Source organism: Protopterus annectens, chromosome 8.part0, assembly GCF_019279795.1.
Source record: "Protopterus annectens isolate FY-2018-M chromosome 8.part0, PAN1.0, whole genome shotgun sequence".
Lineage (NCBI taxonomy): Eukaryota > Metazoa > Chordata > Ceratodontiformes > Protopteridae > Protopterus > Protopterus annectens.
The window spans coordinates 1,794,354,206-1,794,376,073 of NC_056741.1; the positions used below are offsets into that span (position 1 = coordinate 1,794,354,206).

Below are 21,868 nucleotides of genomic sequence, written 5' to 3' on the forward strand. Positions count from 1 at the left end.
GCTTTTCATTTTCTCTTCCTTCTGGACTCTATTGTCTGCTGGTCTGAAAAGCACTTCCTGTGTTCTCAGGTTCAGAGACAGGCAGGGGTAGGAGCTCTGAGCTTTGATAGACTGACCGAGAATAGAGCAGTGGGACACTACTACCCATAAGTCAGTAAGGCAGTGTTTTACAAACATCTGTTACAGGTAAACAGGACTTGCTCAGCTGTACTTGATTTTAAATTCATGTTTAATTTGGCTTCTGGGTAGAGCTAGCTTATATACTGCAAAAATAGAACCTAGGAGGTAAATGCTGGATGTGTTCTGACCTTTTGCAGTGAATGCTGGACATAGTCAGACCCCTGAAGAATTAAACACGTGCTCCAATAGGGTATGCATAGCTGAGTTCCAGTGGTTACTGCATGCAAAGAACGTTCTGTAGATAATCTATTTGTCCAGGTAATATGTTTTAATTGTTTGGATTCAGTTAGGGAGGGCATGCATTTTAAGGATTTGGTTGTTAACCAAAGCTGTGGTTTGTAAAGACTCCCCTTGATCAGGGCTCTGAATGTTGAAATGTGTTTTGCAATTGTTTCAGATAGAGTATTTTTAATGTATAGACAGTTTCTCTGATTCTGTGTGTATTCATTTTTCAGCTTTCATTCATCCAACATTCTCTCTTAAACCCGGACATCTTTTGTTTTGCTGACTACCCCTGTCACACAGTTAACACAGATATCCTTAAAGCACCACCTGAAGATGATAATAGGGAAATTGCCACGTGGTACGTAGCTGCATGTCTGGCATTTTCAAGTGAGTTGTGAGTGCTACATAAAGGCTAGTTCATTGTGCTCAACACTTGCATGGTCAGTTGCACAGAATGTCAGATTTTTATGGTAATGGCTTCAGCTTTGTCATAAAATTCCTTTATTATTTTTTAGTTATTTTTTTTTTTTTTTTTTGCAGCTATGAGCTTGTAACAGACTGCAATAGGAAAACTTGCTACTACACTGTTGCAAGTATTGTGAAACTTAAGAGTAGCAGTGTTTGCAGTGGATCATAGCTCAGTAGTGTTATACTGAGCAGCTATTGCATAGTAACATACTATGCAAGTAATTACAGGAACCTTAAGATTCCTAGTTGTATACACCTTTAAGCAGACAAACTTGGAAGGTCTTGCCTTCCTTTCCAAGCACTTGGGCTCTCTTCCTAAACTGAGCAGAACTGTATGTGAAAACCTTGGTGTAAATTTATCTTGTCTATCCAAAACTGACCTTAAGGGTAGCCATAGTAGTACTTTGACCTGCATTGGAAACTTATTTCATAGGCTCAGAAATATTTTGGGAACCTTTCTCCAGTGAGTTTTGTTGTAGGTTTAGGTCCTTAGTTCAGGTGTTTGTAAACCCACTGGTTTTGTGAAAAAAATAGGTCATTTGTAAAGCCACTGGTTTTCTGAAAAAATAGGTCAAATTTGGACGAAGTCTGTCATGTCTTGAAAAGCAAGACCGGTCACCTCACAGCAACCTGTAGGCTACTGAGTATGAGTTGTGCTAATCTGTTAGACTAATAGAATCATTTAAACCATTAACATTTCGGTTAGAAATCTTTGACTTTGCAGTTGATAGATATACTTGGGTTTGTACATACCAGTAAGGGGGGGGGGCTCTGTATTTGATGTTGCATCTGAAAAAGGAAGAGTACAGTGGTAGGATGACTACTTTGGATCCTGAAGATATTTCCCTGGAAATTGTAATGGGGCCAGATAGGCTTTCCTGACTGGTGGAAACATGATCAAATGAGTGAGAGTGTAGTACACATGAATACTTAATTTTCTGAGATCATATCTGTCTGAAGAGTATCTTTTATAACCCGAGAAGGGAGCAACCTTGCTAATAAATGCTGCTATGCCACACTTTTTCATTTAGTTTGAGACCATTTTTGATAAACTGTGCACATGGGTATTGCAGCCCTTGCTGGAGCTGTTTTGTTAGTGGACATGCAGGTAGTAGTGCCAAGGTTGCACTCATCAGCAAACCTGGTCAACCACACTTTTGGGATGTTGCCTTGGATGCCTGTTTAATAAATGCCAAACAGGAGAGGGCTCAGAACTGATCCCAGCGATACCCTAGTAGTTAGAGATTTACATTCAGAGAGGGAACCAAATGTCACAACTTGATCTGTGGATGAGAAATTGCAATCCAGTAGACAATATAGAAGTTATTACAGCAGTACCATAAGGGCAGTACATACCCATATAACTGATTAGGAAGATTTTGCAACAGCTACACTTACTGCTTGAGTGTTAACTGTTTAGTATGCTTTTTTGTTTAAACAGACCATCACACATCAACTCGCATTACAGGGGGAGGTCTTTCAAGTCTTTTGAATCCAAGTAAGAGAAACCTTAAGTACACTAGTTTACTATAACCGAGTGAGTAATGAAAACCTATTCGACAGGGAGCCTGATTGGTACCATTTTGTATTTTGAAGTGAGAACATGGGAGGTACAATGCCTGTGATAGACAATCTTAATGTTTAACACTGAAGCTGGAGTGGCTGTATGTAAAATGGGCAGGATGTGGCCTTTAAGGAGAGCAACGTAGTGGTCCTTTGATGCGATTGTCCTGAATCTTCATGTTAAGCAGAGCAGGGAGTTTAAGAATCCATCTTTTACAACCCCCTAGTAAGACCTTTTAAGCATTTTCTCTTGAAAATATCTTAAAAGCAAGATCTGATGTATATTTTTGTCTGATTCAACCTTTGGGTTGTTGGATCGGATCTCTGTACCTTTTCCTAAAGCTGTGAGTCTGCATCTGTGACTACTCTGCTACCCATAATTCCCTCATTCCCTCTTTAGTGTCTGATGTCATTTGCCACTTGATTTTTCAGATGCATTTTCCAGAGTTCTGAGTTTTCACAAGAAGTGATAGTTATTTTTCTAATAGAGATTTCACCTTCCCTAACCCTTTTTCTAGCCCTGTCGTATTAGGGTATGTAAGAGGTCATTAATGTTACATTTGCAAAGTGTGCTGTGTGTAGTTTTTCTTGATTGGTATTGGTTTTACACTGTCTGAGAAAACCCATCGCTTTAAGTGCATGGCTTCTGGACATAAAATTCCACCTCAAGCCATACACAGTTTGCCTTGATTTGGGCAGAGCCCAAATTGTTTTTTTTTTTTTTTTTTTTTGTGCCTCTTTTGAAACTAGGGCCATTCAAGAGAAACTAATATTTTTGCTTACCCCTCAGGCAGGATCTTGTCTTCAGCCCTCAACATCTAGTACTTCCACACCAGCTTTAGCTTCCTTGGGTAAGAAAATGGACAAGGGAAGGGGAAGATAACTGTAAAGAATGAGAGATCCACAGAGAAGGGAGTAGAGAGAGCCTGTAAAAGGTCTCCAGATCAGACGGATCCTTCAGGTCCAGTACCCTCTGCTCCAGAGAAGTAAGACCCATCATCCACTCTGATCAGATTTCCCTCACCCAAGATTTTCCCCAGAGATGGTGAGTCTGAGAATCCACTGCCCAGACGTTCTTCGTGTTTCACTGTCGCAGTCATCACACTTGGGTTATCTGCCTGCAGGTAGCCAGAATACCAGAGACTTAGTATTTCTGCATTGGATGCTGTCACTCGAGGCTGACATCAGGTCATCAGGGGTATAAAAACAGGCAGCCAATGCCATTGCATCAGTCTTTCTTGCCGAGGAGCCCGAAGCAGAAGCAGTTCACAAGAGTGTCGGTCGCTGCTACATGAGTTTTTGTTTACGAATTGAATCATCCTGAAATCTTCTAAAGTTAAGTACCCCGTTGGGAATATTTTTTTCTTGCTCTAACCAATGACAGAAAAAGTTAACGGTCTTGCCTGTGGAAAGCAAATACCACACCAGAAATTTTCATTCTTATTGCCTCGCCTGTTAGGGCCAGACCACAACATACCTCCCTGTCGGTTTTGTGCCTTGTTCAACACCCAAACCTTTTGTCTTCGGGCCTTTATTGTTGCTAAGTACTTTCATTCTCTGTTTTCCACAATGGCTTTGGTAAGCCATCCGACTAATGATTTTCTGAAAAAAGTAAGGATAAAGACGGAGAGACCGCACAGGTCCAAAGTTGCCGATGACGCTTCTGTTAAGCTAGTCGCCAGTTCGCCGGTACTCAGGCGCTTTCGCAGTCCTCTACCAAGACCTGTTCGGAGTCTGGTAGGCTGCAAGACTCTTCTTTGACTGTGGACACTGCGGATGTCTCCACCTTGGATGGGTCCAGAGCCACTGAGCAGGGCACTGGCTTCTGAGGAAGTTGTTTATACTACCGATGTTCGACACAGACTACTTCACTTCTGTCCAAAACTAGAGTTTCCAAGGCCAAGAGTACATGCTACGCTTAGAAAACAGACAACCAAAGCACATGCACCTACTTCTTGCCACAACATCAAATGCTTTGAATGGCAGAAGACCTTGTTATGCTGATTAGGGGATGTCCGCCTTTCCCAGCTAAGAGAGAGACCAGCCCCCAGCAGCTTCAACAGACCAAGAGTCCGACTCTGAGGTATCTGATTATGAAGACATGCCCTTAACTACTTATGAGGATTCAGATGCAGAGGAACCCATTCTCTCTGCCTCTCATCCAAAGGACTTTTCTTTTAGTGAAACCTTACATACTTTGAGTATTTCCACTGGGAATGCCAAGACTATACTCAGTCCAAAGAGAGACTCAGAGAATTTCTAGATTTGCCATAAGATAGGCCTTTAGCAATACCCCCAGTCCTGAAAGTTGTTGATGCCTTTATGGAATCCAATCTTACTCCTGATACTTTACCCCCTGCTCCTAGGAAGCCAGACATTACAGAGTACCTGCCTCTTACAAATTCCTTTTTAAAAATCCTATCGACCCAGAGGTCATTTCCCAGGGGCCTAAAGGTATCAAGGCAACTACAGCTAAGAATCCCACCCCTTTGGACAGGGATTCCAGAGCTTCGGACAGCTCGGGTAAGAAAGTATATATACCTCTGCAACTCTCGCCATTAGGGCTTTGAATTGTCAGTTTCACATGCTGAAATACCAGCAACATATTATGGAACTTAAGCAAAAAGTAGCAACCTTTACAGACTGTGCAGAAAATGAAGAATTGCAGATGTTTATGCATTCTGCAAGCCAAGACAGCAAGCATACATTGCAGTGTGACTTTGATGCCCAAGAAGCATCTTGCAGGGCAGCAGTCACTGGTTCTGTACTGAGAAGGCATGCTTGGCTTAAGGAGTAGTCCTTGCCAGACCATGTCAAATCAGTTATTAGACACTCCTTTGAAAAAGGACAAATCTGTTTGGCACCAAAGCAGAAGAGGTTCTTAAAAAGATGGAAGAAAAAGCTAAATCTATGCAGACAGTTAAAGAATTTTTACAAGTACAGCCTCCTAGATTCGAAACACTGGTCCTTTCCAGCCCCCTCCAGGCCATCTCAAACTAGACCCAAGGGAAATAAACCACCCAGACTACAGTCTCATGGTATGCAGAGATCTAAGCAATGGAGTGCCCCCACCCCCAAAGCAGGGAGTGGTAAGCCACCTCCTTATGGAAAGAACTCGCAGTGACTTCTCTACTCCATCCCAGGGGTACAAATTCTACTTCCACTCTTTGCCAACCCTGAAAGGGTTCCCAGACCTTCCTGCAAACCAGTGAGCAGAGGCACAAAACCAAGTCCTAGCCCTGCTCTCTATCAGGGCTATTCAACCTGTTCCAGCTGAACAGATAGGTCAAGGATTCTATTCCAGACTTTTCTTGGTACCCAGAAAAGAGGGCTCTTGGCGCCCAATTCTGGGTCTTTCAATTAACACCTTCCTATTGGCACCAAAATTCAAAATGCTTAGCCTGTAACAACTTCTACCTATGCTAGCCAAGGATGCCTGGTTAGTCACCCTTGACTTAAAAGAAGCCTATCTGCACATCCCTATAAGGGAGTCATGTAGGAAATATCTACGTTTCAGGGCTGGATCTATGCATTATAACTTCTCACTTTCTTTTGGATTATCCACTGCTCCCAGAGTATTCACAAAATGCCTGGTTCCAGCCATTGCTTACTGCTGTCAAAGAAATTACCCATACTTGAACAACTGCTGATACAGGCAGACAGGAATTGCTGTTGCAGCACCTGATATTCGTAAAAAACCTTCTCTCATTCCTGGGGTATACCATTAACGAAAATAAATCAAAACTAGTGCTCAGTCAAAAGATTGTGTTCCTGGGAGCAAGCTTGGACATAGCATCCCAGATGACATTCCTCACTTCAGAAAAACAAGCCTTTCTGATGGACTATTTCAATCAAATGGCCACCAGAACCCAGCTTATCTGCAAGGAAAATCCTGCAGGCCCTAGGGTTCATGGCCTCATGCATCCTGCTAATTCCATATGCCAGACTGCATATGAGGAAACTTCAGTGGTACTTAGTGTTTGGTGCCAACATTCTCAGGACCTGGAAATGGTAATTTCTATCCTACCCTGTCTAAAGACCGAGCTTCTTTGGTGGGGAGCAGTGTGCAACCACAAGAAGAGACTGCCCTTTAGTCAACCCCACGCCGCCCAAACCCTAACCACAGACTCATCAGAATATGCCTGGGCAGCACACATGGATGGCAAATGCATTCAGGGCCACTGGATCCCAAGTCAAATTCATCTGCATACAAGACCAAAAGAGATGCTAGCTGTGCAGCACGTCCTGACATCTTTTAGATCCCTACTGTCTCCAGGACAACTGCTAATAAAAACGGACAACACCACAGTTATGTGGTACATCAACAGAGGGGAACCCACTGTGCAGGTTAGTCATGGCCTTGTGGAATACGGCGTTGGACATGCGAGTCCATCTGCAAGCTCAATTCCTGCCAGGCAAACAACTCACTGGCAGATGACTTGAGCAGAAATCTCCTAGACCCACACGAGTGCCAGTTGGAGCTCAGCACTTTCAGCCTTCTGACTCAGAAATGGGGGACCCCAGAGGTGGATCTCTTTGCCTCCATCTGCAACTGCCAGCTCAGCAAATTTTGCACCAGGATTCCTCACAGCAGGGCCTGGAAAGTGGATGCCCTATCTTTTCAGTGGCTAAATCTCTTGATCTGTGTCTTCCCACCTTTGCCCCTTCTCCCAGTAGTATTACTCAAAATAAGACCGGACAGACCAAGGACAATTCTGATTGCCCCAGACTGGCCATGCCAGCACTGGTACCCTCTCCTGTGCAGCCTGACACCGGTGCCACCCTGGCACCTACACCAGAACCTAACCCTACTCTGTCAGTAGGAGGGGACAGATTTTGCATCCACAACTGCAAATCCTAAATCTTACAAGCCTGGCTTATTCCTTGAATCCTCCCCCAGCAATCCTAAGCTGGACGTCTTTCTTGAAGCCAGAAGACCCAGTACAAGAAAATCCTATGCTGATAAGTGGAAAAAAGGTACTGCTCCTGGATTCAGTCTAAAGGAGAGGACACAACTCTGCCCCCCCCCCCCTGCCTCTAATCTTGGATTACTTAGCAGATCTACTCCACAAAGGCCTGTCCCTCTCCATTAAGATACATGCCTCAGCCATTTCGGCTCATTACAACTCTGAGCTACCTCTGTTCTCGCACCCTCTTATCAAACAGTTCCTGAGAGGGGCAAACAACTTAAGGCCACCAAGAAGAGCACCCACCCCTGCTTGGGACCTTAACTTTGTACTGGAAAAGCTCACCCCTCCCCCTTTGAACCTGCAGAGTCAGCAGAGTTAAAATTCCTTTCTTGTAAAACAGCTTTGCTTCTGGCCATCACTTCAGCTAGAAGAGTGTCTGAGCTTCAAGCACTTAGTTGTGGAACCCTTCATTTTTCATGCTGACAGGGTTTCCTTCAGGACTAACCCTTCATTTCTGCCTAAAGTGGTGTCCAGTGTGGCTGTCAACCAATCCATCCATTTGCCAACTTTCTTCCCTAATCCTCAAAATAAAGGGGAAAATATCCTGCACTCCTTGGACATGCAGAGGCGGCTCAGATTCTACCTTGATAAGACTAAGCCCTTCAGAAAATCTGACCAGTTACTAGTCAGCTTTGCAACAGGGGCAGAGGGCAAGTCCATTTCAAAAACAATTTCCACATGGATAGCACATTGCATCCATTTCTGCTACAAGCACCATGGGAAACCAGCCCCTCAGGGGGTCAGAACACATTCCACTAGGGCAACATCTACTTCTACAGCATTTCTCAGGGGAGTCCCTACCCAGGGACATCCTGGAAGCTGCTACCTGGAGTTCTGTACACACCTTCACCACCTGCCTATATTTTCCAAATCCAGGGCAGGTTTTGCAACAGCAGGCCTGCAAGGCATTCTAGCGAGCCCTAACTCTTCTTGACTGCCTCCATCCTTTAGCTTTGGGAATCTACCCAAGTGTGATGACTGCAACAGTGAAACACAAAAAACGTAGTACAGTTGTGTACACTTACCATAAATGCAGATGTTAGTGTATTCACTGTTGCAGTCCTGGTTTCCTCCCTCCAGCCCCCTGGTTCTCTTTTTCTCTCATCTCTATGCCTTTTACTCGCCCCTTTCAGGGGTATTGGTATTTACTTTTTACTGGTGGTGTTTTCCCCCACCATAATTTAGCTCCCTATTTGGGGGGTTCCTGACATTTGGGGCAAAAAAACTGATGTAATTGTATCTGCTGCCTGTTTTTATACCCCCGACAACCCAACATCAGTCCTGGAGTGACAGCATCTGATGCAGAAATACTAAGTCTCTGGTATTCGGGTCAACTGAGGGCTATTTACAGACAGATAACCCAAGTGTGATGACTGCAACAGTGAATACACTCTAACATCTGCATTTATGGTAAGTGTACACAACTGTACTTTCTGCAAGAAAGGCTATAGTCTAGGACTCCAATGGTATAGTTTTTGAGGTCATTACGGTCTTCAGATGCCTTACCGAGATGGATGTTCGAATGAGATTTTTGAGGACACAAATCACAAAACCATGGAGTAAAGCAAACTTTAGCATTGAGCTGCATGTACATTTCTTTCAAGATTTCATATTACCCCTTGCTTCAGTTATGGTTGTGGATTTTTTTTGACACACAAGATGACAGAAGGAAGCTATATTTCAGGAAACCCATAGAGAAGTAACACTTGTTGACTGTTGGAGCACCACATACAATTCCCTTTTGTTTTAAATCTAATGGTTCGGGGAATTTGTAAGGATAGTTTGCACGTAGTGTATAGCTGAAGTTACCAAAGTTTATTGAAAGGTTAAAAGGAGACTCCACTTGAGCTCTCTCACTTCAGTTACTGTTGCACAACTTCTTGAAGAGAGGTATGCTACCAAAATACTCTTTGCAAAAAAAAAAAAAGTGTCCATGAAAGTACTTGACATTCCATTTTTTTGGGGGGGGCGTGGTGGTGGTGGGGGGGTGGATAGAAGTCCAAAAAAAAAACCTGCGATTTATACTGTTTGTTAAAAAGATTAAGGTATAAAATTGTACATATTCCCATCCCATCAGGATCAGTGCTGAAAGCTGAATTCCATAGTATGGAATTTCATGTGATAGGGACTGGCCATCATCTTGTACTAGGATTTGAGGCCTTCAGAACTTTGGAAGCTTGACAGTTGTTTTGCCATTCCACCTAACTCCTCACCATTTTTCAGGGCTGTGGGTCACCTTGCTGTAGGTCATGAAGGCCCCTCCTTAAGCAGGGTTTTGCCATGCTAGACTTTGATCAGCTTTCTTCAGAAAACAGGAAAGGCTTAAGCCACACTTCAAAGATAAGTACTTCAAATTAACTTCTTGAGAATAGCTGATTTGGGAGGGCCGTCATTCTGATGAAGGAACACACAAATGGTCTGAAGTGATGTCCAACAAGATGATGGACTCTAGTCCTTGGTGTGGGGCTTTATCAACAGTAGTATTCTCAGAGTTTGAGGACTTTGAAGATGATTTTATGATGCCATCCTTGCAGCTGGATTTATATATGACTGTCAAAAATGTGACGTGTTGCCAGTGGATTTTCTCGTAGCTATGCAAGAACCTGATGTGGAACTTAGCTGTAGCTTCCCATGACGGTGCTGGGTTTGACTGTACATTAGCTCCATCCCTCAACACCTTCCCAAGTAAGGAGAGAAGCATTCCTAGGTTTAATGAAAGTCTGCTGCCCTTTTGTTCAGGGCTGATAATTAACAAACCCACATTGCACAAGACCCAAGGGGCCATTCTGAGGAAAGAACTAAAATCAGATGTCAAGGATGAGTCACTGTGAAAATCTGGATTGTGAATGTGAGTACAAGGCACACAAGATGAGTCACATGTCTTAAAAATATAGGCATGATAGTGTCAAAACTACAGCAACTGGATATCTTGTTCAGTAGCCAGTTTGTTTGGAAATGGAGTTTCTGACAGAGGATCCCAGCTACTTAATGCAATCTTAGGTGGGATTTTCTTAGGTACTTTAACTCAAATGCTTAGCTATAAGGAGGGGGAAGTGAATGGATGCTTAGTCCCCCACCCCCCACCCCAGCCACACTTTCCTAGGTAGAGCAGAGGGGGAAGTGAATGGATGCTTAGTTCCCCCCCCCCCCCACCCCAGCCACACTTTCCTAGGTAGAGCAGATGATGTCCCATGTTGCAATATTCTTACTGTGAGATTCTCCACCTCAGGCGACCCAATCGTCTGCTCCTTTACAAAAGATTAAGCTTGGTTGCTGTTGGTGCGTGGGACATCACACACAGGGCCATAAACCAGGGACCTTTAATTTGACATCTGCATGCACAGACCTCATAAGTTTTTTGCCTCAGTTGAACATCAAATCGATCACATCGCTCTTCTACCTTCAAGACGTCTAAAGCCAAGTACCCCGTTGGGGAATTATTAAATTTTATTCATCACTTGTGCTTGGTTTGCTTGCTTGTTCTTGGCCAATGTCCGCTAAGAAGGGTAAATGCCGATGTAGATGTCAAATTCCGCATAAGAACTCCCTTGACCGGTGCATATACTGTTTAGGCCAGAAACACGACCATACCTCCTGAGCTGTCTGCCAGTACTGCGTCCCTAAAATGCTTAGAAGCCGTCTGGGTGCCCTCAATTTATATTTGGAAAATCAGAGGTTTAAAAAGTTAGCATTAAGGATGGATCCAGAATTGGCCACTGAGATGGAACCACCAAGAAAAAGGTCAAGCTTTCACAGCCTACTACCTCTGCCTCTCTGGATGCCCTGCCAATCGCTGATATAGTGGTTGAGGGGCGTCTGCTAGAGCCATCTACTTAAGTGTCTCCCCTCGAGGAAGCTGCTTCTGAAGTACCGTCTGGCATGTCTGTGAAAGTTACTCTGATGTCTGTTACTACCAAAGTCGAAGGGGGGAACCAGGCTCTACCAGATCCCTGTTTGGGATATAGGAATCAGTCATCTTTAGGTCAGGCCCCAGAATCTAGGTCATGTCCTTCTGTTCGTATGTTGCAGTATTCTTGGTGTGGGATTTCTCTCCTCAGGTGACCCGTACATTGGCTCCTATACAAAAACCTCAGCTTTGCTGCTGTAGTTGTGTGGGACGTCACACGTAGGGCCATAAACCAGGGACCTTAAATGTGACGTCTGCATGCACATACCTCAGAACTTTTCAGCTGCAGACTACTGTCATAACATGTGCTTCGCTCCTTCACCTCAAAATGTCTAAAAGCTAAGTACCCTGTTGGGGTTTTTTCTTTGATTTCTAGCTAAAGCTTGGTTTGCTGTAGTAACCTTTAGCCGATGTCCGCTAAAAAGGGTAAATGGCAATGTGGGCATCAGATACCACATAGATACACACGACTGCTGCAGATTTTGCCTAGGCAGAGTGCACGACCATACCGCTTGCTCCATCTGCAAATCCTTCACTCCTAAGACCCTACAGAGCCATCTGGCTGCTCTCAATCTTTATCTAGAAAGTCAGCGACTTAAACAAATTAGCGCTAAGGATGGATCCCATTTCGGAAGTTCTGACTGACCCTCCGTGGACGAAGGCAAAGATTCCTAGGTCCACTGTCACTACCTGTCCGCTTTCAGACGCCCTGCCAGCTGTCGATTTTAAGAGTTGAGGGACGTCCATCAGATCCGTCTACTTTGTCACCCTTCAAGGAAGCTGCTTCTCAGTTGACTAGCACATCCACTGACTTATTCAGACATCGGCTACAGCCGATGTCGAGAACTAGACACAGCTCGGCCACCGACCAGGATCTCTCCTTCTGAAACCGCTACCCTTAACCATGCACCCGAATGCAGGCCTTTGCCTAAGACTATTCCAGTAAAAAGAAGCAGAAAACCAAACATCTGGTTACATCTGCTGAAGGCCTACCTGATTGGTAGTCCTTCACCTCATCTTTGATGCAGGCCTTCATGGCCCTTAGACCCACAGCCTCTTCTCCATCCACCCTTCGTCTCCTCAGCCCTAGGCTGGACTCTGTCTCCTCTCTTCCACTGCACACTTCACAAGACTGGGAAGAAGAGCAAGAGGCTTATATTCTGTCTGCCTCCCTATAACCTTCAGACAAGGACAGTAAAACTCTTAATAGAATTGGAAAGAAGGTTTACACACCTTCCACATTGGCCTTCAGAGCCATCAACTATCAAACCCATATGACTAAATATGCTTTGGACCTTGTCTCTCAAGCCTCTACTCTGCTGGCTGCTACCCCAGACTGCCCCACCAAATCTGATATAGTATCTAAACTGTCTGGCTGTCTAAGTAGCCAGACATTCCATTAGATGTAGTTATGCTGTAGAGGCTTCTGCACGATCTGCAGCCTCTGTACTTTGTAGATATTCCTGGCTACGTCTACAACACTTACTGGAGGGGCTTCAAGTCTAAAATCTTAGATGCTCCTCTAGACCCTAACTTATTGTTTGGTTAAACAGTCAGCAGGACTTTTTAAAAATCTGCAAGAAAAGAGTAAGGAATTGCAAGACCTCAAGCATCTTCTTGTGTCTCCTATTCATAAATATTACAGAAATTACCCTGCCAAAGCTACATTTGTCAGAAGAATCACCCTCCTTTGCTGGACCTTCCTCTTCCAGACACAGCAGGAGGGCCGGAAGACAAACCTCTTCCAGGCCAGCTGTCTCACAGCCCCCCATTAGGCAGCCCTTTCAAGACAGAGAAGGAGACGATGCAGGACTGCCTTGGCCACCTTTCCCTTTCTGCCCGCCTCTCCCACTGCCTCCCCTTTTCGAAAACCATCACTACAGACAAATGGGTTATGGCTATAGTTTAAAAAGGATGCTTCCTTTCTTGGAGAGAAAGCCCCCCCCCCCTTAAGGGGCATACTCCCCCCAAGAAATCAGACACCTCCTCCCACAGATTTTACAAGACCTGAACTTGGGAACAAAAAAACCTGTCCCACCAGGGCAGGAAGGAAAAGGCTTCTACTTGAGGTTTTCTGGTCTCCAAAAAAGATGGACCATGGAGTCGCATTCTAGACCTTTACTTTCTGAACCCATTCTTAAAGGTTCCCACCTTCAGAATGTTGTCTCTACAAACTTTATTCCCTCTTATGCCAGCCAAGGCCTTTATAGCCACACTTGACCTGAAGGAAGCCTGACTGCACATCCCCATACAAAATTCCCACAGAGAATTCTTAAGTTTTTCTGTACCCTCCTCTCAATTTCAGTTTACAGCATTGCCCTATGGTTTGTCCACTGCTCACAAAATGCCTGACACCTGCCTTAGCCTGTTGCAGAACACAAGGGATTCAGATTTACCCTTAGCTGGATGACATCCTTATTTTAGCAGAATGCAAGGAAACTCTGCAATTCCATTTACATTTCACGATTTGCCTGCTTCAGAGTCTGGGGTTCACCTTCAACTTCCCAAAATCTTCCTCAACTTCAGAACATGACAAAACATTTCTGGGTTGCAGGATCAGGACAGACATAATGAAAGCCTTTCTTCCCCAGGACAAAGTCAATTCCTTGTCCTCCCACTTCATAAACCTTATGGAGACCCAACAGATAACTGCAAGGCAGTGTCTACAAATCTTGGGCCTAATGGCAGCCACCATTCCCATGCTACCACTGGCCAGAATGCACATGCGAAAGCTGGAGTGGTATCTACAAAAATGTATGGTCACAACATCAGCATCCTTTAGAACAAGAAATCACCCTCTTGCCCTGCCTACAGTCAGAATTAAAATGGTGGATTCAGCAAATTAAACTGAACTTGTGCTTTCCACTGCAGTTACCCACCCCAAACCACTTCATGCATACAGATGCATCAGACTTAGGATGGGGGAGCTACAATGTCAAACTACAGGGTACAAGCAAAGTGGCACCCTTCCATAAAGAACAAACCTATCAACATGAGGGAAATCAACAGCAATCCTTCTGGCATTGAAAGCCTTCCTTCCCCTTTTGCACCCAGGTGTTCTCCGAATAAGACACCACAGTCCTGTGGTACCTCAACAGGCAGGGAGGGATAAAAGCCTACCACCTCTGCAGACTAGCCTTACTAATCTGGGACCTAGCACCTCAGCGCAACTTGTTCCTGCAGGCATCCTTCATCCCCTAGTAGGACAACAAATGGGCAGACCTTCTCAGCACGACATCCTCTCCATATGACAAAAGGATGCTGGACAGGAATGTCTTTCTAGACATTGTCCACTGGTGGGGCACACCAAGTAGATTTGTTTTCCTCCCTCCAGAACAGACAACTGCAGACTTTCTGCTCCAAGACCCACTCTCCACTAGCAAGGAGAATAGATGCATTCAGCATTTCATGTAAGGGGAGCTTTCTATATGCCTTTCCACCCTTTGCATTAATTCAAAAAGTCCTTCTGAAAATTCAGGGGAGACCAACCAAGAATCTTGTTGGTGACCCCCTACTGGCCAAGGCAGCACTGATCTCACCCCCACACTTTTCAATCTAGCCAGGGGCGGTCACCATAAGTTACCCCACAAGGTGGACTTTCTGACGCAACAAAAGGGAACCCACACTTGCAGATGTTGGCAATGATACTGTAGGTGATAAACTTTTAATTCCCTTCAGGCACCTCTACTTGGAGGATGTGCTTTCAGTCCTGAGGGAGGTCAGGAAACCTACAAGGAAATCTATCTAGGCTAAATGGGAGAGATTTTCCAAATGGTGTCTGGGCAAGGGCAGTGAATCCATTCATCGCATTTCACCCATTTCTTGCTTGTTTGCGTCAACTAGTTAAGAGGGAATTTTCATACTCTTCAGTGAAAGTCCACCTTTCAGCAATTTCAGCCTGCCTCCCACTAGACCCTTTCCTACTAGCTAGGCTCGATGTTAAAACTATTCTTAAAAGGGGTCTTGCACATCCGACCACCAAGAAAATCTATCCCGCCACCCTGGGACCTGAACTTCATCCTGGAAAAACTCAGTCTGCATTTGAACCAGCTAGTACTGCTACTCTGCAAATGTGCACATGGAAGACAGTACTGCTGGTGGCTATAACTTCAGCCAGGAGGGTGTCAGAGTTGCAGGTCCTAAGGGCATACACTACCTTCCATAAGGACATAGTAACCTTATGAACCAACCCTTCCTTTATGCTTAAGGTGGTCAACGATCTGTCTTTAAACCAATCTATTCCTCTACCCACCTTCTTCCCCTCTCCCACCAGTGAAAGTGAAAGAATACTCCACTCCCTGTATGTACACAGACAGCTAAGGATGTTCTTCGTGTTTCACTGTTGTAGTCATCACACTTCAGTTTTCCTGCCAGGGGTAGCCCTCAGTCAGCCCGAATACCAGAGGCATAGTATTTCTGCGTCGGTTGCTGCTGCTCCAGGATTGATGTCAGATAGTCAGTGGTATAAAATCAGGCAGCCGATGCCATTACATCAGTCTTTCTTGCCGAGGAGCCCGAAGCAGAAGCAGTTTGCACGAGTGCCGGTCGGCTGCTATCTGAGTTTCGTTTCCAAATTGAAGTTGAAGACTTCTAAAGCTAAGTACCTGGGAATCCTTTTTTCTTGCTCTGTCAGAAAAAGTTAACAATGGTCTCGCCTGTGGAAAGCAAATACCATACCGAGACTTCCATTCCTACTGCGTCACCTGTTTAGGCCCAGACCATGACGCACCTCTGTCACTTTTGTGCTTTGTTGAACGCCAGAACTGTATGTCGGGCCGTTATTGTAGCTAAATGTTTTCGCTCTGTCTCCGTATTCTGACATGGCTTTGGTAAGCCATCCAACAGCCGATCGTCCCAAAAAACATAAGGATAAAGAAGACTTGCCAGGTCCAAAACTGCAGACGACGCTTCCATTAAGCTAGTCAGTTCCCTGGTCCTCACTGAGGTGCTTTCGCAGCCCTTGATGCCTGCTTCTGTGGATTCGCAGGCTGCTACCAAGACCTGTTCGGAGTCCGCTATGCCGTGAGAGTTTTCTTTGACTAAGGATCCAGCAGATGTCTCTACCTTGGATGGGCCCGGAGCCGCTGAGCAGGCACCGGCTTCCAAGGAAGTTCTTTGCACTACCGATACACGACACAAACCGGCAAGTTTCAAGTCTTCGGTTCTTTCTAAAACTGAGTTTCTAAGGCCCAGGGTACGAACTACGCCTAAAAAAAAGCAACGATCCAAGCACATGCACTTGCTTCCATGCCTCAGTCTCGAATGCTTAAAATGGCGGAAGACCTTATGCTTATTAGGAGAAGACCAGCCTTACCCCTTCCAGAAGAAAGATACTTGTCCCCAGCAGTTTTTTTCCGACCAGGAGTCCGATGATTCTGAGGTTCTGAATATGAAGACATGCAACCCTTATCTGCTTATGAGGATTCAGATTCAGAGGAATCCATTCCTTCTGCCTCTCCTCCAGAGGATTTTTAATTTGGTGAAACCCTACATACTTTAAGGGGGCATTTCCAGTGGCAATGTCAGGACTATCCAAAGTCCAATAAGGGACTCTGGGAATTCTTAGATGTACCACAGCACAGACCTTTAGCCATTCCTCCAGTCTTGGATGTTGTGGATGATGTCTTTATGGAATCTAGTTTGACTCCTGACACCTTTCCTCCTGCTCCCAGGAACCCTGACCGGTATTAGAGTCCCTGACTCAAATTCCTTTTCAAAAAATCCTGCTGCTGACCCATGGGTCATCTCCGAAGGACCTAAAGGAATTAAAGCAACCACAGCTAAGAATCCCACCCCCTTAGACAGGGATTCCCGAGCTTTAGACAGATGGGGTAAAAAAGTATACACCTCTGCAACTCTTGCCATTAGAGCACTAAATTCAGTTCCACATGCTGAAATACCAGCAACATACCATGGAACTCATTAAACAAAAAATGTCTACCTTTCCTGCTTGTGCAAAAAAAAAGAATTACAAGAGCTTATGCATTCTGCAAGCCAAGTTACTAAACACAACTTGCAATGTGGCTTTGACACCCTAGAAGCATCTTGCAGGGGCAGCAGTCACTGGTTTTGTACTTACAAAGGCATGCTTTGCTTAAGGAACAGACCTTGCCAGACCATGTCAATCCAAAACTATTGGACACAACAAGGCAGAAGAGGTCTTAAAAAAGATGGAAGAAAAAGCTAAATCTGTGCAGACAGTTAAAGACGACTTGCAGGTCCAGCCTCCAAAGTTCAGTAGGCATTGCCCCTCCAAGCACTGGTCCTTTCCGTCCCTCTCCAGGCCAGCTCAGCCAAGACCTAGGCCAAGCAGACCCCCCCCCCCGACAGCAGTCCCAGGGATTGCATAGATCCAAGCAATGGAGTTACTCCACTTCAAAAACAGAGAGTACTAAGCCACCCCCTTATGGAAAGAACTTGCAATGACTTTACACCTCCACCCCTTACCTCTACCCACCTACTTGTGCCCTCAGGAGGAAAACTCTCATTTCATGCAAACAACTTGGCCTCTACCAAAGACTGATGGGTCCTTAACATAGTGTCCCAGGGATACAAATTTTATTTCCATACTCTGCCAACCCCAAAAGGGTTCCCAGATCTTCCTTCAAACCAGTGGGCAGAGGCCAAAAAAGTCCATTCCCTGCTCTCCATGAGGGGCAGTACAGCCTGATGTTTTTCATGTTTCACTGTTGCAGTCAACACATTAGGGTTATCTGCTTGCAGGTAGCCCTCAGTCGGCCTGAATATCCGTCTTTGGATTTCCACGTCAGATGCTGTCACTCCTTCCATGATGTCAGGATGTCATGGGTATAAAACATGCAGCCGACGCCATTGCATCTGTCTTTCTTGCCATGCAGTGTCTAAAGCAGAAGCAGTTCGCAGGTGCCGGTCGGCTGTCTCCTAAAATTTTTGTTTTTCGATTTTCAGACCTGGAGTCTTCTAAAAGATAAATACTCCATTGTGATCCTTTTTTCTTGCTCTAACTGATGTCAGAAAAGTTAATAGTCTTGCCTGTGGAAAGCAAATACCTCACAGAGATTTTCATTCTTACTTTGCCATCTGTTTAGACCCAGATCACGATGTTCCTCGCTGTCTGTTTTGTGACTTGTTAAATGCCCAAACTATTCATCTTTGGGCTATTTTTGTCGCTAAATTCTTTCGCTCTCATTCTCCGTATTCTGAAATGGCTTCGATAAGCCATCTGACTACTGATCTTCCGAAAAACCGTAAGGATAAAGACAGAGACAAACCGCATAGGCCAGTACTCAGTGAGGCGCCTTCGCAGCCCCTGATACCCGCTTCTACAGATTCACACGCCTTTGCTGAGACCCTTTTGGAGTCCGCAAGTTGCTTCTTCGACTATGGAACCTGCGGATGTCTCTACCTTGGATGGGTCCGGAGCCGCTGTGCAGGCACTGGCTTCTGAGGGTGTATTCCAGCCTTTTGATGTTTGTATTAAACGGACATCTTCGTGTTTGACCAAGTCTACAGAGTTTCTCAGGCCCAGAGTTCGCACTTCTCCTAGAAAACCGATGACCACAGCGCATGCTCAAGCTCCCATGCCACGGAAACAAATGCTTAGAATGGCTGAAGACCTAATAACTTTTATTAGGGAACGCCAGCCTTCCCCCTCTAAGACAAAGGATTGATTTTCCTTCTGATTCTAGAGACCATGACCTTGATTACCAGGACATTTCTTTATCTACCTGTGAGGATTTAGATGCAAAGGATTCCATCCCCTCTGCCTCCCCTCCAGAGGACTTTTCTTTTGATGAAACCTTGCATACCTTAAGAGAGCATTTCTGCTGGGAATGCCAGGACTACCCGCAGTCCAAAAAGAGACTGAGAATTTTTAGACCTGCCTCAGCACAGGCCTCTAGCTTATACCCCCTGTTCTGGAGATTGTAGATGTCTTCTTGGAATCCAGCTTTTACCCCTGTTACCTTGCCTTCAGTGGCCAGCAAACCTGACGGGTTCTACAGAGTTCCTGATTCCCACAAGTTTTTCTCTCTGAATCCTACTGCAGATCCAGAGACCATTTCCCAGGGACCTAAAGCCATTAAGCCTACAATAGCCAAAAGTCCTACCCCTTCGGACAGGGACTGTAGGGCTCTAGATAGATGGGGGTAAGAAGATATACACCCATGCTACTCTTGCCATCAGGGCTTTAAATTGCCAGTTTGTTGAAGTATCAGCAACATGTGGAGCTAATTAAACAGAAAATTGTTGATTCCTGATTGCGCAGAACATAAATATTTACAAGAGTTAATGCATTCTGCTAACCAAGTTGGAAAACTTAACTTGCAATGTGGTTTTGATGCCTTAGAAATATTTTGCAGGGCTGCTGTCACTGGGCCTGTTAGAAGGCATGCATGACTGAAGGAACATATCTTGCTAGAGTATGTCAATGCAAAATTACTAGATGCACCACTAAATCAAGAACGCCTGTTTAGCAATAAAGCAGAAGTCTCAAAAAGATGGAGGAAAAAGCTAAATCTGTGCAAACTGTTAAGCATTTCATACAGGTACAGACACCTAAAATTCAGTAGGTATTGGCTTTCAAAAAATTGGCCCTTTCCAGCCTCTCCCAGACCTTCAGTCCTAACCCAGGGGCAGCATACCACCATGATTACAGTCTCGGGGTATGCACAGATCTAAGCAATGGAGTGTTCCCACCTTTAAAACAGGGAGTAGTAAGCCAACATCCTATGGTAACATCTCACAATGACTTGCCCTTAATTCTTCCAAGCCTTGCCCAAGTACTTGCACCCTTAGGAGGAAAACTTGCCATGCATGCAAAAAACTGGGAGTACATTACCCAGGACAGATGGGTCTTGAATATTGTATCCCAGGGATACAGATTCTAATTCCACTCACTCTCAACCCCAAGTGGATGGCCAGACGACCTCCACAAACCAGTGGGCAGAGGTCCAAAAGCAAGTACTTTCTCTTCTCAGTATCAAGGCTATTCGACCTGTCCCAGCAGAGCATAGGGGACAAGGTTTTTACTCCAGACTGTTTCTAGTCCCCAGGAAAGAAAACTCTTGGTTGCCCTATCCTGGATCTGTCTATTCTCAACACCTTCCTGGTGGTTCCATGGTTCAAGATGCTTACTCTTCAACAGCTGCTTCCTATGCTAGCCAAGGACTCCTGGCTAGCCACCCTAGACTTAAAAGAAGCTTATCTGCACATCCCCATAAGGGAATCTTGCAGGAAATAACTACGTTTCAGAGCAGGCTCTATGCATTATCAATTCTCTGCACTTCCCTTTGGCTTATCTACTGCGCCCAGGGTATTCACAAAATGCCTAGCACCAGCCATTGCATATTGCAGGCAGAGAAAAATTCAAATTTATACATACTTGCACAATTGCCTGATTCAAGCGAACAGTCAAATTGCTACTCCAGCACCTGACATTTAACATTTGTAGAGAGATTTCTAACTTCACCTGGGGAACACCATCAATGAAAAAAAATCACATCTGGTACCCAGCCAACCGATTGTATACCTGGGAGCAAGCTTGAACACATTTTCCCAGATGGCATTCCTCATTCCAGAAAAACAAATGTATTTGACCAACTACTTCAATCTACTGGCCACCAAAACCCAGCTATCTGCAAGAAAAATACTGCAAGTTCATGGCCTCTTGCATTCTGCTAATTTCATATGTAAGACTGCATATGAGGAAACTTCAGTGGTACTTAAGTCTGTGGTGTCAGATTTCTCAGTACCTGGAAACAATGATTCCCATCATTCCTTGCCTAAGGGCAGAGTTTCTTTGGTGGGCAGAGGCCTGCTACCACAACAAAGGACTCCCTTTCACTGTACCCCCTGCCTCCCAAACGCGAACAGACACATCAGACTATGCATGGGGGGGCTCACATGGCAGGACAAGGTATTAAAGGCAATTGGAGCCCAAAGCAAATGCGCTTGCATATCGATCAAAAAGAAATGTTAGCTGTACAGAATGCTCTGACAGACTTCAAATGCCTTATTTTTCCAGGTCAACTATTGATCGACATCACCACAGTTATGTGGTACATAAGCAGGGGAACCCATTCCTACCCACACTGCAGGTTAGCCATGGCTCTGTGGGACACAGCCTTGAGCAACCAAGTGCACCTACAAGCTAAATTCCTACCAGGCAAACTAAATTCACTGACAGATGACTTGAGCAGAAATCTAATGGACCCGCACAAATGGAAACTGGAACCCAAATCATTCAAGCTGCTGATCCACAGGTGGGGGGGCACCAGAGGTGGACCTCTTCGCTTCCCCTCAGAACTTTCAGTTGAGCAAATATTGCACCAGAACTCCCCACAGCCAAGCATGGAAAGTGGATGCTCTTTCCTTTACATGGAAAAACTCTCAATCTATGCCTGTCCCCCTCTGCCCCTCGTCTCGAAGGTTCTACTAAAGATCAAACAGTACAAGCCAAGGACAATCATGATTGCACCAGACTGGCCACGCAAGCCCTGGTACCCACCTTTGTGCAGTCTGACAGTACTGCCACCTTGTCACCTGCCTCAGACCCTCTCCCTGCTGTCCCAGCAGG

General features: G+C 45.0%; 1 protein-coding gene across 1 annotated transcript in view; it reads left to right on the forward strand.

Annotated features, from left to right (window-relative positions):
- Nucleotides 1-21,868, forward strand: part of CNOT1 (CCR4-NOT transcription complex subunit 1) — a 4,219,019-nt gene that overhangs the window by 1,156,357 nt on the left and 3,040,794 nt on the right. Inside the window, exon 11 of the mRNA XM_044079520.1 lies at nucleotides 636-763. Within this exon, the coding sequence (XP_043935455.1) occupies nucleotides 636-763 (128 nt within the window). The remainder of the gene's footprint in view (nucleotides 1-635; nucleotides 764-21,868) is intronic.